At 32.0% G+C, this 20244-nt stretch overlaps 1 protein-coding gene across 1 annotated transcript; it reads right to left on the minus strand.

Annotated features, from left to right (window-relative positions):
• Positions 1-86: 86 nt before the first annotated feature.
• On the minus strand, positions 87-19409 carry LOC130443706 (beta-1,4-N-acetylgalactosaminyltransferase bre-4). Its single transcript, XM_056778460.1, has 6 exons — positions 19165-19409; positions 15431-15620; positions 13198-13484; positions 6356-6779; positions 2839-3057; positions 87-2767 (listed from the first exon to the last, which is right to left on the minus strand). Exons 2-6 carry the CDS (start codon positions 15547-15549, stop codon positions 2635-2637), a joined length of 1182 nt encoding a protein of 393 aa, XP_056634438.1. The 5' UTR covers positions 15550-15620; positions 19165-19409; the 3' UTR covers positions 87-2634.
• Between the last annotated feature and the right edge of the window lie 835 nt (positions 19410-20244).

Below are 20244 nucleotides of genomic sequence, written 5' to 3' on the forward strand. Positions count from 1 at the left end.
ACGCGGTGATAAATCTGGTTTTACTCTATGTTGTAGAACAATAACCGATAAATCTTTAATCAGACACCCGGTATAATAAAACATACTACACTTACATACATGTTTTATTTGAAAAATTGTTATATACACAAATATGATGACAAAATAGACTAAGTACAAAATGTAACTAAATTCTAAATTTAGAATTAAAGTAAAGAAAAAATGGAAAAAGAATTTTCCTTTGTTGAATTGAATGGTATATATCAGGTAATGAACATACCTTTTCATTTATAATAAAGATGTAGAGGGTGTAACAAACTACAGTAATAGGGTGTATATGTATGTGGTTGAAATTCCATTGATTTTTTTTCTCAGAAACAATATTATCATAAAATCATTATAATATTTAATTTTTTAACACTACCACCACAATTGTTCATCCAATTTTTATACGATTGATTTAAAACCGTGACAGAAGCTTTATAACATCATTTTCTAGGGAACTACGTAGGCATAGGGAACTTTTTTTAACCTCTATGTAGTTTTCTTGCTTTTAGTTCAAACATTATTAAAAACTTGATTTTTATGTTTCACATTAATAGCTACCACGAAAGTTGGTGGTAGTGGGGGCCTCCATAAAAATTCCTCTTATGCTTATAGCTCTTTATTGACGCCAATTTGTTTTTGAACCCTCTGTAAAAATTAATTTAATTACTTGAACGCATGTATAATAGTTATCTAATTAGGTTTTGCATCGATATAAAGTTTTTTTTTGGAAAAAACCGGGCTCTACAGTGGTGTTACCCCTTAAACCTCTTTATAAATTCTGACTTCTTATCAAAAACCGGGCTCTACAGTGGTGTTATCCCTTAAACCAGTTTATAAATTTTGGCATCTTATCCCTTATGTGCTACTCTCGCCAATTCGAAGCCCTATAATAGTCTTGCAAGTTCTTCAGAATGTTCCAGAACACAACAATATAACCTTTCTAGCCTGCTTAACATATAGGGTGTTACATTAGAAAAATAAGGTAGTTATTGAACTTCAAAGTATATGTCGAAATATATTTCATAAATACAATCAAGTTTTTCCATTAGTAAGCTTTTATCATTTTCAAATACTAATACTAATATTGACTTCATTTTCCATTCAAATCTCAAATAATAACAGAAATTTGAAATAGGAGGAATTTTATATTCAAGTAAAAATGATGCAACATTAAAAAGAATATACAATGAGATGAATACTTAAATTTACATAATCCTATTTATCTTTCAGTGTTTAAGTAGTTTTCAACATTATGCAGTAGATAGAATGAACCCGCTGTAGACGTTCATAAATATCAAAGTTAGTTCACTTTGTTGAGAAACCGTGATAATGCACACAATGACCGCGCTCGTGACGTTGAAGTTAACCAACACACTTTTTTAACGCGCTGTACGCCACAGAATGTCAAAAACATAACCTGATTTTTCTGTACTAGAAAAATAAGGTGGTTTGTAGTTGCACACGGTATTTAATAATTATAAATCAAATGACGACAAAAATGACTTTTCTGAGTGAAAGTCTGATAGAATTTGTTCGTGTTGCTGAGTTTTTATATAATAGAGGGATCCAAGTAAGTTATAAAGAAAACAAACCCATTTGAAAACTCAAGAATTGGTGACTAACTCCCTGAGACAAATATCTGAAATCATTTGCTAGGATTAACGGCATTTTTGCTTCGAAATGTCGAGTGAAGATGAAACAACCCGTGCAACAAATGACGAAAGACACTTAAACAATTTTGAGGAATTTGCAAATTTTACAACCGAATGTTGAGCCCAGTGACGTAAATGAGAGGATCAGTACAGCTGACGTTGACTGCACAATGGAAGAAGAATTAACTGACGATCGAATCATTGACTTTCTAACTCGAACAACCGATGGGAACGAGAACGATGACGAAAACAAAGACAATGAGTATGGCTCGAGTACCGCATACACATGCTAAAAATTCTTTTGATACAGCCCTTCAGTACATCGAACAAATCTCTGCGTCTACCCCTATAGATATTTTGTGAATTAGGAAAAGGTGGAACATCGCGGCAAAATAAAGGTTGTCTTCTGCTAAGCAAAAGAACATTATAGACTTTTACCCTTTTTCTCACGTTTTAATTAAATGAAAATCAATTGTGTGTTGTTAAACTTCCTTTCAGATTAACAATATCTTATCGCATGATAACAATTTTTATAGTACGGTATATACTGTACACAATCAACTTTATTGTGATGTTAGGGGTCAATAAAAATTTTCCTCTGATAATCCGACCTTTTTTCGTTGTGACCATGCTTCCGGTCCCAAATGTATGATAAATAAAAAATCTACGGTTTCTGAGATTCTTGTTAGCATGTATTTTATAATCAAAGATGTTAGTTGCGCGAGGTCTACAGTTCGCGTCATTCTATGTACCGCTTAACAGTTAAGCAACTTTGTTAAACAGAAATAAAAGTTGACAAAACAAAATTTGAGTATATTCACACATTGATAAATTAACCTTATCAAATAATTGCATAACATAGAAATCTAACATAGAATCATTTTCTGTTTTACAATCATTCTACATCACAATTTAATCTCACTAATTGAACATTCTATGACGTCAGGTTTGTTCATCAACTGGGTGAGTCGATACGTACCAGAACCCAAGTGTACAACAAATTGAACTTCCTTTGAATACGTTTGTACTTCAAACTATTCAATCCATCTTTATCATAAAGTTGCTCACCTTGTTTGAGTATATCATAACTAAAAATATAATCAGAATGATACTAAATAAAATTCACTTTAGTAGAATGTGAAATACTACTGTAACTTACCGAGATGGACTAGGTTTGTCTTTTTTGTGCGTCAACATTGTATACCGAGCAATACTTATAGGATATCTTGAAATATGAAGATGGTGGTATCTAATTCGATTAGACATATCATCATCTTCACCTCCCCAACCCCAAAACGAATTTGAAAATCCATTTAATAATTTAAAATGGTCGGTACTAATAGCAGACACTCCACCAAATATTGCTGGGTACGGTAATCTGCAAATAGTACATAGACATTAGTGGAAAATGGAAAACCATTAATCAATTGAGATGGTTTGTGAATATGCCGATACTGCTGCTATCACTGATCCTCATTTATGCAAATAAATTACTGAACCAAGTACATGTGAGTGATAGAACAGCTCAGAATATTTATTACCATTTGAAGTACAACAAACTCAGAGAATATTTGTATTTATAACTTTACCAATTCTTTTAGAAACAATTGGTGACTTTAAAAATGATGGAATAATTTCTGCACAGGTAGAAGGCTGAGCTTCGTCAGATTGTTGGGAACTTATGGATAGCACTATATTATCAAGTGATTTTGTATTTGTGGCTTGGACTTGTACCTTCATTTTTGTTCTGCACTTGAGGATTGGTCTTGTAGCCGCACCTGTTGGACACTCGTGGATTGGTCATGGGGCACTAGACACTCTCTCTGTTTTGTTTATGAACTTTTAATTTTTATCTCAGGCGTTGCTTTATTCTCCATTCTCTTCATTTTTTCATCTGTACAGATGGAAGACTGGGCATTGTCAGACTGTTGTAGCCTTGCAAATGACACTATATCAGTACTGGTTGTTTATTTGTGGCTTGCACTTGTTGGGACCTTGGGGACTGGACTTGGGACCTATGAACTTGTGGTCAGGTATTGCATTGGCGTTTAGTGGAAATATTCCAGTCTTTTCTAAGCTTTTTGTAGCAATCCCAACAGTGGCAGCCCGATTCCAAGCTAGTTGGAAAAGTGCTCCGAAAACGACTTTTGTAATTCCTTGATTCAAATGTGAATGTTGCCATGCTATAGCTTGTTGGTGATATTATGTTTTTAGCGGTTTGAAAAACGATACATCGAAGCGGTTACAGGGCACGTGATGTGTGTGGAGGAGAAAGTACAAGATCAATTTCGAAAGTGTCACACAAGTCTACCACTAAGTAGCTGGTGTGAGACGCGTGCCCATTCATAATAAGCACTACTTGTTACTTTGAAGGTTTCATCTATGAAGATTAGGGTTTTTATTTGTTGGAAAAAGAAGTATTTTTCTTGATTTTAATATAATTATTGACAAATTTTAACTGATTATTTTTTATTCCGAAATACATTTTTCAAAATTTGAATAACTCATACCAAATTTCATATTTAGTGTATGAAAAGTTCTTGCTTCTTGACGATACGGCCCTTAGTTTTATACTTACTACATTGAGCAACTTTTGTCTTATATTTAGGGCTCTGATGGAAGAACAGTTGGTACATGAGTAGTTGGCTCAAATTTACATCTCATTGCAATAACTTTAAAATTAATAACATTGATACAATCAGCTTGAAACCAACAATTGCGGATGTTTACCCCAACTACCCTACATAGTCTCCAAAAGATAGTACTTCTTCTGGTTAAAATTCAAGGATGCCTTTTAAGAAAAGACACCATCCATTCTTTTCTTGGAACATTGGCATTAAACAGTTCAATTTTAGGATGTTTTGAATAACATTTCATTATTTTCCTCAAACCAGGAAATCCAAAAATTGACAATGTATACATATGCGAAATAAATGTATCTTCTTCCTCTTTTGAAAGAATTCGTGTGTCTTTTCTTAAATTTATTTTTTATCTTACCAACTAGCTCTCAAAACTTTTTTTTGTAACCACGTCTCACTTTTCACAGCCCCTACAATCCCTATCAAATGTGTCAAGAATAGAATCAATTTTTTTGTAACAACCTGTATATTGATTATTAGAAAATAGTGGATATATAAGTAGTTTTAGTAATATAATAAGTTCTGACGTCATTATTACAAGAACTTTTTCTCAAATACATACTAATAACATTTTTGTAGTGAAAAACGTTTTCCTGACAGGGGCCATGGTCATCCCCTCCCAAATCAAAGTTACCCGACTTTATGGAAAGTGAAGTGAGAATTTAACAGAACATTGAAGGTAATTTTATCCAGATGTTTTATTAAAATTTAAACAGGTAATTAAACTTGTTGAAGATTTTACACTGTTTGATGTTTCGCTATAAATTTTTAGATATCAACATATACACTATTAGTTCTAGCAATGATAAATTCATTAGTGATTATGTATTAAGAATGTATAGTGTTAAAAAGTTAATTTAGACAAGAAAATAAATTTAAGTAGAAAAAATTTTATATAGATGTAGAAATAATAGTAAAAAAATGATTATTTACATATAATAAATGTTTTTTTAATATTAACTTGAATCCATAAAATTTTTTATTATTTCATTTCTAATATTTTGTCATCTGAAGGTCTACTTCTACATAAAATATTCAGGATACAGATTAGTCCAGGATTCCTGGCTCATTCTCGATTGTGGTACATAACAGGAGTAGCAGGGATAAAATATGTTGATTTGATAGTTCGAAAAAATTTATTACTGATTTGTAAAATCTGATGGTAATTATGTAAATAAATTGAAAAAAATTTTATCCTACAAAATGTATGGTTTGATCCAATATGTATCGATAATAAGGACATAAAAAATGACCTATTCTCAAAAATGGTTAATACCATAAGACCATTTTTCTTATAACTAACTGTAAGATAAAAATATTACATAATGGGTTAGGGCAGAGGTGTCAAATTCAATTTTAGAGAGGGCCATATATTAAATTTTGAATTCGTAGGTGGGCCAGATTGAAAATAAAAAAAAATGAACTGAATTATTATAACTCACTTGCTGCTAAGATATGGCGATTAAACATCCGTAGAGGAATCGAATGAAGTCTGAAAGCTCTAAAAAACATGATCTTTCTGTGACACATTACGACCGCGGGCCTTATTGATACGGCCCAGGGGCCGGAAGCGACCCGCGGGTCGTATCTTTGACTTAACTGGGTTAGTGTGTTCTCTGTCCAAATGGAAAAATCTTCTACAAACAACAGGTATGTATCACTAATCCGACAAGATATGTAATTTTTTCGATTTCCTATTTGTAACATAAGAATCAGTGAAAACAACTTTTTTAAAATTTAAATAACATTTTTTTTGGGAAGGGTATTTACATAAAAAAAATTAATCTTCATCAGATTGACCTGAGAATTTCTAGGACAATGAAACTGTCAAATTATATAAATATTAATTGAATAAAAAAAAATCAACTGGTTATTAATAATTTTTGATGACCTCGTTATCGATACATGTTGGAAGGAGAGGGAATGGCGAATAATTTAGATAACAATTTTCTTCTTTCAATGTATACCCACTAAGGGATGTACGCGATAACGTTATATAAATCTTGAAAAAATGAGAGATTAATTCAAACTACTTACTTATACTTAAATATATTTACAGCCACACTCATATGTCTTGGTTGTTCTGGACAAGTATACAAATTTCGATCATCCTCAGGCAACAAATCAATATCATGAAATATAAAACAGTCAAACCATTTAATTTCCAAAGCCTCTCTATAACCTATATTCATTAGCATAGCTCTATTGAAAGGACCATCACCATCTTGTTCTATTACAAAGATGGTGTAATCTAATTGCTGCTTTTTAAGATATGGATGCATGTGTTGCAGAAAAAGCAATAGATGTTCACCTCTACATCTGAACGGAATTACTATTGCTACACTTTTTAAAACTCTACAGTTCGGAGGTTGCCAATGTCCACCAGGTTGGAGCCAGGTGAACCTGTTCTCCAATTCTTCAACGGATGGTACTGGACTTCGTATTATTGGTATTCTACCATCTACAAATAGAAAAAAGTTTAATTGAACTTTAATAACGAAATATATCACATACAATGAAAGAATTCAATAAAAAGAGTGTGTGGAAAGCAAAGATAAAGTTCCTTTAAGTAAACAATCATTGTACGAATTGGAAATAAAAAATTTATTAACTTTGAATTAATGAGAAAAATGATAATGGTTTTGAAAAATTCGACCTTTCAACAAAAATATCTACCTTATAATTCTGGAGAATATTGGGAAAGCCTTTCATTGGCACAGTCCTTGGAACTGGGGGAAAAGGGGACAAATTTAATAACGTTATCTAAATGACGGCCCTCCTCTAAACGCGAACGCAGATTTATGAAAACTCTTGTTAATAAATCTGGGGTGATTGCTGCCATTTCCTGGCGGATGTTTTCCTTTAGCTGACTGATGTCCCTCAGAATGTTCATGTAAACTTTATGTTTGAGGCGTCCCCACAAAAAAAATCAAGAGGCATCAAGTCAGGGCTACATGGGGGCCAATGCATATCACCTATTTTGAAAATTAGCCTTTTAGAAAACATCTACTTCACAGGTCGCTCCGAATAAATTTCTCATATTTGCTATTCACAATCTCGCAAGTTCTGGATTCAAATATTCCTCTAACATCGCAACATAGCGGTCGGTGTTAACGGTGATGTTTCGTTCTCGTGAATCTTTAAAGAAGAAAGGGCCAGTAATCCCTTTGCTTGAGATTACTGCCTACACCAACTATGCAGTGGTTTTTGAAGTTTCATTTTTGGATTTTTTTGGAAAATGGAAATGGAAAATCGACTAAGCATTTCTTCAGCAAATGGCAAAGTCGGTATCTTTTAATTCCTGTTTTAATTGGAGCTTATAAGGATGCAGTTTAAGATCCAACTTCAAAATTCGCTGTAAACTTCGTCGAAACAAGTTTAAAGCCGCCAATCGTTTCCGAGTAGACACATGCGGATTTTCTCGTATTGACTCCTCCATTTTATCAATATTTTCTGTGGACCTAGACGATCTTGGACGACCTTGTGCTGGTGGTTTAAACGTGGAACCGGTCTCTTCAAAACGGTTAACCCATATTTTAATTAAATTTGCACTCGGAGCTTAATTAATGTGTCTTAATCCATACTGGATACGCCTTGTCAAGACGTATGAACGACTGTTCTCGTAAAATATGCAAACACAAAAAGTGCGACGCTTTCCGCTGAAGTGACTCATGAGTACTAAAACTCCAAGAGTGCTACTATCCAACCACGCTAGGCTCCCCCCGCCCACGCACCGTTTACCTCGCAAAAAAAGAGGATGCAATATGCATGTTCTATTGGGCCACCCTGTTTATTGGATTTTATTTAAAAATTGTTAATCGCAAAATGGAAAACTTTGATTATTTAAATTAAGAAAGAATAAAAAATAATTTTAAAGTCACTGCTACTACCAATAGGCACAAGTGATAAGATAAAAAAACATGTATATAAAATAGTTAAAAAATTTCATATGGCAAGAGCTGAGGATTGTTTAAGGCTGTTTAATATGGTACAAGAAATTGCATGCAACTCCTTGCAAGGTCAAAATATCACGTACTACGAATATTAGAATATGCAATCCTTTTGAGTCCTCTAAAGTTTAGAGTAAATCAACAAAAATCAAGAACCAACAAAATCGTTAAATTTACCACAGCAAACGGAAAAGTTAAATTTACAAAAGTAATCTGACCACTCAGCTTATCTTACTGACATTTTGTTGGTTCTTAATACAAAAATAACTAGACGTGGACATGAATATTCTTTATACAAATACATATTTTTAAAGCTTGATATTAAACCTTTATATTTGATACTTGATATATATATATATATATATATATATATATATATATATATATATATATATATATATATATATATATATATATATATATATATTTATATATATATATATATATATATATATATATATATATATATATATATATATATATCATATGTTCAGGACTAGGATAGTTTTCTTCTTTTCTTCTTTTCTTCTCCTTTAAATAATATCCAAATAGTAAACAACAATTAAAACATTTTTTTATATTTAATGTGAAAGCTCAGACGAACAGAGAAAAGCGACATTAACGAAGCAGACTGATAATATTTATATAGAACGCACAATTCAGTTCTATACAATCGCAAACGTATGATATGATGTTTATTTCAATTTACAAAGGAGATTTTATTAATTTGACCAAAAAAAAAATAGAAAGTTTCAAAGATTTATTTTTTATATGTTATTTTAAACTAAAGTAAAAGTTTTGAGAAACGTTTCTGATAACTGCAAAATTATCTAAATGTTACTTGTCACATTTCACAAACGAGTAAATTGAACCTAACTGAAATTATGTGCACTGAATAATGGCAATTTACACTTCTCAAAGCAAGGCACGTAATTGTAAATTATTTTTATGCAATGAACGTGAAAGCAGAAATAATTTTTTTAACCAACATGAAGTTGAAATTGAACTCATATTGCAACGAATATTAAATTGTACAAGTCGTAACATGGGTATCAGTCTTCTAAAATTATTAGTTCTAAGCTTGGACGAATAAAAATTCGTCCAAGGTTTTAAGGTCAATAAATGCCAGCAACAAAAACCATTACCTACGTGAGCTTGAAATTTACTGTAGGAGACGAAAAAGTTAAGACTTACAAAAGTGCTTCATTCGATCAGCTGATTTGACTAAAATTTTAGTAATTTTTAATCCAAAAATAAGTATATACGAATGCTTGCAATAAAAGTGCAGCACACCGATAAAGTGAATTGATCAATATGCAGATAAAATTGAACTTATAACTATACCTGTCAGGATTAAAGTTTGAAGAATAATTAAAATCCCATTAGATATATTAGAATATTAGAAGTAATAAATGTTGAGATTATATAAATAATTTATGGTAATTTTTAGATAAGATTTTCTAAATATTTCACAGCAGTTGAAGGAGGAGGTATGAATTAAGAAAGTAAATGAAAAGTTGAATAGATATTAAAGGTATAATTCTGCCAATATCAATTCCAGAAAAATAATGTTTACTCCCCGTATAAAATTTGGTACACATCCAACAAACCGTCAGTTCACGTGGACTCTTTATCTTCACTTTTAACCAATGAAAACACCGAATCGTAAAAATAAATGCATTTCTTTTGGCCGAAGCTGTCGAAAGGCGTATGTACACAATTTATTTGAAATATTCCTGCTATGCAGTATGCGATAAGCAGTGGCGTGGCGAGATTTATTTAATTCATATATTTAAATAAATAGAAATATGGCGTCCTTTAGACCAGCGTTGTCCAGCTGGCGGCTCGCGAAATGTTTTACGGAGAGGATTATATTTTCTTTATCCTTACATACCTTACAACATGAAAATGCCGTGTCGCTTGAGCTAGCAAAGGCAAAAAAACCTTTTACTCATGGCAATTTAATTAAAAAGTGTGCCGTTGAAATGGCCAAATCTTTTGAGGATTCTAAAATGGCAGAGAAATTTCAATCAGTGCCACTTTCACATCAAACCATACAAAGAAGGATAGTTGCTATGTGTGAGCAAGTAGAAAAGTCTATGCTTAGCCTAGTTAAAAAAAGTTCATATTTCTCACTTTGTCTGGATGAAAGCACTGATCAATCAGATGTTAGTCAGCTCCTAATATTTGTGCATACTACTTTTGACAATTTTATCAGTAAAGAGGAGTTATTTGATATCTGCCCTCTTTATGGAACGACTAATGGAAAAGACATCTATGAGGCTGTGAAGGAAGCAGTTGATAGAATTGGAGGTTTCGATAAATGTTCAGCCATAGCAACAGACGGGGCCCCATCAATGACAGGTAAAAAAACTGGATTAGTGGGTCTGCTTCGAGAGAATGGTGTTACTTGTCCTGCAATCTATTGTATTATACATCAGGGAGCTTTATGTAGAAAATCAATCAAGCAAAATCAAGTTTTTCAAACCGTGAGTAAGATTATAAATAAGAAAGAAAGCTTAAGGATCCAGAATTCTTAAGACAGTTAGCTTTTTTAACAGATCTGACTAATCATCTTAACAGTTTATACTTGAGTCTTCAAGGAAGAAACCAGACGGTTTCAGATTTAATCGGAAAAATAAACGGATTTCGAAAGAAGCTGAGCGTGTTTAAACATGCTTTGGAAAAGAACAACCTGACATACTTCCCTAGCTGTCTGCAACTAGCAGAAGAATTCAATAGTGAGGAAAATATTGAGTTTTCATGCTGCAGTTCACAAATTCAACAAGTTATTGATGAATTCAATACAAGATTTGAAGAAATCGAAAGTCTCAAAAGCAGTTTACTGCTTTATAATAATCCTTTTGAAGCAATCATTGAAGATCAACCACCCGACTTACAAATTGAGTTATGTGACCTTCAAGCTGACATGTTCCTAATCACCAGACAAGAAAGGGGACCTGAATTTTTCAAATTACTGTCTAAAGATAAATTTCCAAATCTGCGAGATTTTGGACTGAAGATTACATCAATGTTCGGAAGCACATATACATGTGAAAGTGCCTTTTCCTCCATAAAGTACATTCAAAACCACAACAGAAGCAACCTCACCGATTCTTCCTTACGTCATCTCATGAGACTGTCTACAACTGAACTGGAGGTGGACATTTCCTCATTGGTGGATGAAACCGATCGACCACAGTCTTCCCATTAGATATAACTTTTTATTATTATTGCAATGTTTCTCTTGGCTTTCAAAAAAAATATGTATAAATTTTCCATTCATTTACAAAAACGTACTCGATGAGCAATAAAAGATATAATACTCTTTTTTTGTTTTAATTATTTTATACCTTACATTATTTTGTTATTACTTTAACAAAATTATTATATGGCTCGCAACCACATAAAAGGTTTTTGTTTTGGCCCTAGGTGCCTTGCAAGTTGGACCATGGGCGAATGAAGACAATGAAATTGCACAGTTTAGTGAGAAAAAAGACCTGCATGAATTTAATAATAAAGATTTGGATATACAAACACAGTTACAAGTTATTTTAAATATTTACGAATGTTTAAAGAAGGAAAAAATTCAGCAAGAAGAATTGCTGAATTAACTAGAGTAAATAAATTTTCCATTTATCGTGTAGTCACGAAAGGGGTTGCTATGGATCATTCACAGAATCGAAAAATTTAAATCAGATGACAAAGCAACTGAAGATTTTATACATAGGACAATTTATAGTTTATACAAGGAAAACAGGGTTGCGACATTAGAAGTAATACAGCAAAAGATAGCAGTTTATCCAAAATACAATTATACCAGTTTAGAACATTGCCATTGTCAGCATATGATTTTAAACACAAAAAACCAAATAAACGGATGACAAAAACCAAATCGTCAACAATAGTTCGATGGCGATAAGATTATTTGCGAAAGATAAAAGACTACCGAATTTCTAATAGACACATAATTTGTCTAGATGAAACATGGTTTGACAGTCACGATGTAATAAATTTCGGTTGGGTTGATAATAGTAAATATTGCTGTTTGCATGGGTCATGTTCTAAAGGGAAACGCATTATAATAGTACACGTTGAAAGCCAAGACGGTTTCGTGTCTAATTATTTATTAATATCTGCTAAAAAAATTAAAAACTGTGCATCTGATTATCATGAAGATATGAGAGCAGAATTATTTGAAAAGTGGTTTAATGAACAGCAGACCCAACAAACAAAGACTTGCTTACTGTTATTAAGGGTGTGAAGTTAAGACGAAATTTATTATATTGACAAGCTGTGCAAAGAACAGAGTCATACTCTTCTCAGACTACCTCCTTACTATTACATATTTAATCCTTCTTCCTCTTTCAATAGGACCAGGTCCTATTCAATCCTGTACGTTTGGCCCTCTTCCTGGATCTTTCTGAGAAGCTGAACTCCAGCTCTCGTATCACCTCTTTGGTGGTCTGGAGACACATCTCACCACATCCTGTACACCCAATTCTTCTCTTATGTCATCACTCCTTATTCGGTCCCTGAGTGTGACTCCCTTGATGGTTCGCAGTAATTTTATTTATTGAGTATGTAGTATCACATTCTTTGCAACCCTTCATAATTCAATCAAATGATGACTCTAGTTCAGACGATTCTGACTAGTGATGATTATTTATAAAGATACTTTGGAATTGAAATGTTTTTTTCTTTTGTTTTATTTGCAAAGAATTTATTTTTCTTTATGGTTTTTCCTTTTAAATTGAAAAAGGGGTTAGTTCACGTTCACGTCTGGTAGCCTGTTTAAACCAAACTCCGTTATGCGGCTCGTGCAAAACAATAACTAGGGCGAAATGTATCACTTTCCAAATTATGAAACCGTTTTATCTAGACACTAGTTGTAGTCTTAACAATTTTGATCGGTCAATAACTACTCACCTAAACTGGAAGAGATGTCATCTGGACATAACGGCAACGTTGAATTATACAATTTAGAATCGTTTTTTATTTCGATGGTGGAAGTACTAATAGCTGATAATGTTACAGGAAAGCTATTGAGGTTGTTGGTTGAAAACGACGGTTCGGTTACAATATAACTATAATAGGATTCGTTCTTCGTTGTGTATATAATCGTATTGTTATGCAAATTGGTTTTGTTGTTCTTAAAGAGTAAAGTCTTCAAAAGGGGTCCGTATGTCTGAAATTCTTTAGCATTCCGAGACAATCTGTAAAAATATTACATTTCGTTAGATGTTATATAATGAATTTCTGTCCAAAAGATCGGTCAAAAATAAAAATGCTGCTTATCGCAAATGACGCTCAAATCCTAGTGCCGAAAATCGTTTAAACAACTGCAAGTAGACCATAGATGCTTGTAAGGAGCGATATAATAAGATAGGTAAAAACAAACTTCTCATTTTCAAAATGAATCAAGGTCTTTTTGGTCAGCCAAGGCTTTTATAAGTTAAAAATTCCACTGTTGACTGGAGAAGATGGATCAATCACAATGACCACAAAAGAGAAGGTGGACTTGTTGGTTCACTTATTGGCCTCAAATTCAACACTTGTTTCGCGGAAAAAACTACTATCCATCCTGAATAGAGTTGGTACATTTATGTCAGAAATAAATTTTCGACACCGAGATATGGGGAAAACTTCTCAAAGACTTGAACATCAATAAAGCGATTGGCACAGATGGAATACCACTAATTGTATTGAAGCATTGTGCAGCTTAACTAACAAGTCTGCGATGGAAATTTTTTCTCTATCAATATAAAAGAGGTGTTCTCGCTGCAGAATGGAAAATTGCTCGGATTCAACCCGTACCAAAACGTACTCTCCGATTGCTTTAGTCCCAGCCATTGCCAAGATCATGGAGGAAGTCTTTAAACATCAAAACTTCAAAAATCTTGAAGTTCTTTTTAAGATCGAAAAGCTATATACACCGCAACAGCTTCTAATCCTCTACAAGGCCTAGATTCGTCCATCTTTGGAAACTTGCTCACATATTTGGAAGATGGTCAACTCAATACAGAAGTGAGCAGTTACAGGCGATCCAGAGTTGACCAAACACTTGGACAGCTTAGAGCATAGAAGAAAGGTCACCGACCTGACTCTGTTTTACCGATATTACCACGTCAAATACTCTTCCGAGCTGTCTAACATAATCCCACCTAGAACAGTTTTTGCAGGCAGACGTGGCACATGAACATCGAGTTCGACTGCAGACTCATAGAACTTCAAATTATCGGGACTCATTTCTTTGGAGAAGTGCAACCCTGTGGAATCAGCTACCAAGACCCATTTTCCAAAACACTACAATCTACAGAAGTTCAAGATCAATATCCACAGGCATCTACACACGGCAGGCACCACTCGAATTGTAAAAGGATGTTAAAGAGTTTACCCTCTTGTGCTTGCTTTTTACATAAAAAAATAAATTTTTGTGTTTTGTAACTCAAAAGTTACATTCTGACTAGGTATTTGTCACTTTATCAAGATGATATTTTTTTTATTCAATAGTATTTTTAATTGAATCAGTTCGATTTTATTGATATTTCATAATGATGTTTCTAAAATGAATCATTAATGCGAATATTTAGCTAAATAAGGTTTCAAATGTAAAATAGCTTCGATAGCTCAATAGTTCGTGAACGCGGCTTATCCTTTCCTTTTTAATGAATAAGTCAATTTGAACTTGTTCAATAGTAGCTCGAGACGAACAAACATGTTTTGAATTAGTTTTGGAACATACAGATCCGTGCTTTATCAGGTTGTAAAATATTTTGGAGTATTTAGTCGTTAGATATGAAAGTGAATGCTCTAGTGAAACCATATACAAAAATGATGATTTTCTTCTTTTGCCTACCCGTGTTATAGATGGTGTTTGAGCTGTTCTTGTTGGGTAGATACGTATTCGTAATAGACTATAGTGAGTAGTGCACAAAAAATCGAAATATCATCAGATTATACTGTTGGAACAAACCTTTATCATACTTTTGTTTACCAATAATGACTAAAAGCAAAAAAAACTGATAAGATCGATGATACGGGCAGTTTATATCTTTATCATAGTTCCCATAATTTATAATGATGGTGATTTTTGTTCAAAAATTATATGCCTAACTCTACTATTATAAAAAAAATTCTGAAACAAAATCAATGTACTTACTTGTTTGAATTGTAAATTTTTGAATTTGTGAAGGTATTGAAGAAATATTCTAAAAGTACGAATGCCAGCACTAGTATAAATAACCCCTTGTAAGGGGTGGTTGGGCACCAAGGTGGCATAACCCACCCCTTTACCTTTTTTGTAAATATGTCATATTTTAGGAGCCAGTTACTCCTTATTTCCTGATCTCCTGCAACAAAAACCATAATAGTACAGAAAAAGATATCGGCTCCGCGATCGTAGCACTTGTATGGAATGTACGGATTTTCGATTGACCAATTATACCATTTAAAAGGTCAGTAATTGGTGGTAAAAGGTCAGTCGACCTTATGAAATGGTCAGCGTTATAAAATTTTGTAATTATATACATATAAATACAACCATTAAAATCGAATTCTTAACTAATTACTTCCCAGTCGATGAATACATAAGTTTTCGAAAGATCGGAAAATATATTAAAGTTAGTCCACTTTGGTGTTTCGTTTCCACGTTCCCAATACGAAACCTCTTATATATATATATATATATATATATATATATATATATATATATATATATATATATATATATATATATATAGATGACTTTTACGCGCCTTATAAAATTTCGAGGTGATCGGAAGTGAGGAGGTTAAATTGCATAATTACCGAAAATTTGTTATAAAGGGTTAAAGTTTTTCAACGTCATTGAGAAATTTTAGCACCTCATTAAGGAAAAAAAATCCACCTATGCGCGATCGAGAAGCATTCGATAATAATTGGTCAGCTTATATATGTCACGGTAAAAGTAATAAATTCGGTGATGATACATAATCACCACTGAATTTGGTAAATATGATAAATTAATTTATATTGGTTTATAAATTCTCAAACTCGTAACGGGGAATGTGATAAAAATCCCTAATTTAACGAAAATTCGTTCAGTTTGCGCAACTGCTTGACACGTGACAACTATGTAATTTTAGAAGTAGTTCTAATTTCGTTGCATTGTTTTTTAGCTACCCTCTCGTGAAAAATAAACTTAATACTTAATATTATGGATACTAAGAAAACAAACAGTGGTTAGGTTAGGTAGTAACTACTGCAATCTATTGGCCGAATAAGCAGGGTTCGTTGATTTGTACACTCAGCTATAATATTTTCATATACCTATTTAAAACAACTTTTTGGTAAGGGATAAACGTTGAATTTGACTGGCTTATAAAATCGCTCTACAATATGAGTCACTCTTTACAATTGTGGCATGAAACTGTATGTATATATACATTTTTCTTTTTTAACATGTTTAATTTAGTTGCAGAGTTTAAAAACCAGTATTAAATTATGATAAAATATTTACATTTGCGTCCAACATGTTTACATATCAATTTCAAAAACCAAGGACACTGTAAAATTAGCTGACGGATCAATGTACGATCTTCAATTATCCACTTAGATTACAATTCAACGTGATATTACACAAGGAGCTACCAACTCGTGATCGCGAAATTTCATCTACAATTAATTATGCAGTCAACATTAAACTAAAAAATTTAATTAATAGTTAAAAACATTGAAATAGTACTTGTAGTTCATGCAGAAATTAACATTAAATTTAAATTAAAATTAAAGAGTTCGCTAACTTTTAACTTATTAGTTCAATTCCTTAATTTTGTGAGGTTAAGACAAAAAGTGTATCGTTCTCTCTCTCTCATGGGAGAGCTTCAGTTAGTAGTTCTGCGCATCTTTTGTGCGCATGAAGCATGCGCAGTATATATAAATTGTCTTGAACGAGATAAAAAATGACGATTGTCGGCACCGTAGGGGACATAGGAACGTTGTTTTTTCCCATACCAACTGTCCATATAGGAGTATTACCTTTATGGGTTATGAGCACAGAATACGTCAGGTCAGTATTGTATTATATTGTATTGGTGGTATTGTTTTGTTTTATTTTTAAAACTGATATGAAAAAATAGAAAAAAAAATGTCTGAAAGTCAGCAATGGCTTTAGACGATGGAACACTGAGTTTTCCACATTTGTATGACAAAAAGGACCCATACAGGGTATTTCTCTTGATTTACCAGTAATTTACAATTATCTTTAATCTACTGCATAAACCAAAAAATTGGTTTAGTTCAGTAGCGGAACAGTGATTTGCTCATATATGTAATACATAAATGACAGTTGATATGGGTAAAAACGTTCCTACGTTGCGGTGTCGACAATATTCATTTTCTCTCTCGTTCGAGACACTTTCTATATACTGCGCATGGTTGAGAATGCGTAGAACCGAACTGGAACCTCGGAGGTTAGAGAAATCGTTGCCATTCTGTCTTCGTAGTCGGAACAGCTTCCACTTATAGAAACTGTCCATATAGAAGTATTACATATATGGATATGTTGTCAAATGGGGCGTTCCGACACTTACTCGAAAAACGTGAGATTCTAAGTTACATTCATAAACATAATTAACTAGAGTCTAAAATTTTAAAAAATATCCAAAAATTGCACATAATGATTAAAAAAGTTTTAGGTACGAGTTCTTTTTCGTTTTTTTGCCTTTTCTGCGAAATTAATCTTGGTGGTGGTAATATTTTTTCACACCATCTGAAACTAGAGTTTGCAACGAACAAAAAACTCACCGACTATTTCAAAAAAGCTGATATTTTCCAGGAGAATTTTCGTTTGAAAATTAGGGTATTTTTTCGATATTAATTCAAACAAGGTGCAAAAATAAATATTTTAAATCTAATGAATAATAGTAAGGTTGGGTCATTAAAAAGTAAGTTTTTATCAAATTTTATGAAAAAATAATGTTTTTTATAAAAGATAAAAATAAAAAAACCAGATCTTGGTTTTTTGAATTTTTCAAATAAATCTTGGAGTTATATGAAAAAAAAATGATTACAAAAGTTGTAGATCTTTTTATTTCCCACAACTTTGATATTTGATTTTTTTCCATAAGACTTGTAGTTTTGCCGGAAATTGAGATTTTTTATCCTTAAAAACTCACCCCCTTCCCCTTCCCGATTTCAGATCTCCCGTAAATTATTTTTCTTTCTATTTTTATTATATTCCCCTCCTTTTCCTATGAATTTATTTGTACTATTATTTTTTTTTACTTTTTATCAGTTTTAAATGCTTTTACACGTGATTTACATAAATTATGCAATATATTTTTTCAATAATTTACTGAAGGATATCTTAGTTTTTATTCTGCGCATTACTTAAAATTTTTCTTCACCAAAAAATATCAAACAATATTGTAGTTTTCAAAATATTATGATCAGACTGAAAAATATCGAAAGTTATGATTTTATTTCTGATAATGAAACAATAGGTACTCAATATGTCCTATTTAAATCCACAATATTCCATAAAAACACCATTACTACCCTCATTACTCATAGTGTCTGCATAATAAACAATCTATTACGGTATTACTTAAATTAAACTACCTTCATATATCACTGACATAAAAAGTAGAACTAGAAATTACAAAATTGTGAAATATTTGTTATATTATATATAGTTAAATTTCAAAATATTTATGTATTGGTTCGATGTTTTTTATAAATTCGTATATCAATCTACGTAACAACCAGATGAGTTTCTAACATTTTCAACAATATATGAATCGAACTTAATTACATAAATATTTTCGCCCATAGAAGAAACCAATTTTATTATTGTCCATTGATGTTACCGATACCACTAAGTGTTTTAAAATTAATTAAAAATTGATTACTCACCATAACTTGTGATTTATCTAAGTAATGAAAACAAAATATTCCATATTGTTAACTCTATAACATTGTTTTAGTGAAAAGAATGTGTCCTACAATGCTTTTACTTTTAAAATGTACAGAACGAACACAGTCTGAAGGCCGCGTCGTCTCGATTAACGAAATCTCCGAATAGCGACCACCATCTGACCCCGTAAATAACAACAGCCAATAGCCACTTAACGCAATCAAATAAACCAGACACTCGCAGTGTTCCACAAATGCGTACTTGCCAAATGTACCGTAAAGCCGTATTGAAAAAGAATAAGACCTTATCGTAGGCCCGTTCACCTCCACCGGAGGTAAAAATATACAGTATTTATTTCTATCAGAAATTAATTTATTGTTCCTGCTCTACATAATTAGTTTTTAAACTGCCCGTTTAAGGATATTGGCAATTATAATTAAAAAATTATGAAACTGAAATAGCTACAAGCACGATATAAATAAATCTTAAGCACTATACATGATTCTAAAATATACAAAATCAATTTAACATCATTAATGGACTAAAAATATTTTACTCATTTATATAACTATCAATTGTTTTATGTAAAATGCTTGGGAGTCATAATAGACATGAAACTAGGGAATAACTAAATAGCAGAATAAGCAAACACAACATGAGAAGAGGTCTAATGAAGAAAAAAATAGTAAACACATAAATTACCAGTATACCTCCAAGGCAATATCTCTAGAAACACTATTATCAGGAGCATTAAAAATTTGGTGCTAATTTTATAATAATAATATAATTATAACTTTTTAGATTTATTTAACTAGAGAACTTTTGTCTATGAAAATAGTAAAAGATGAAGCAAAAAAATATAGAAAATATTCGAAAATTCATTTTTAATTCATTCATCGTTTCAGTCGCCTAATCTGTTTTTAATATTTAAAATCATTAACAAAAAAATTTGATGTAAAACAAAATATAATTAATTTCAGCTAATGAAGTATATTTTGATATATATAATTTTAAGAAGTATACAAGTTTATTTTCACAAACATGTAAGGAATGATTTATCAATTACCTAGATCACAGAT

This window comes from Diorhabda sublineata, chromosome 5, assembly GCF_026230105.1.
Source record: "Diorhabda sublineata isolate icDioSubl1.1 chromosome 5, icDioSubl1.1, whole genome shotgun sequence".
Taxonomy (NCBI): domain Eukaryota; kingdom Metazoa; phylum Arthropoda; class Insecta; order Coleoptera; family Chrysomelidae; genus Diorhabda; species Diorhabda sublineata.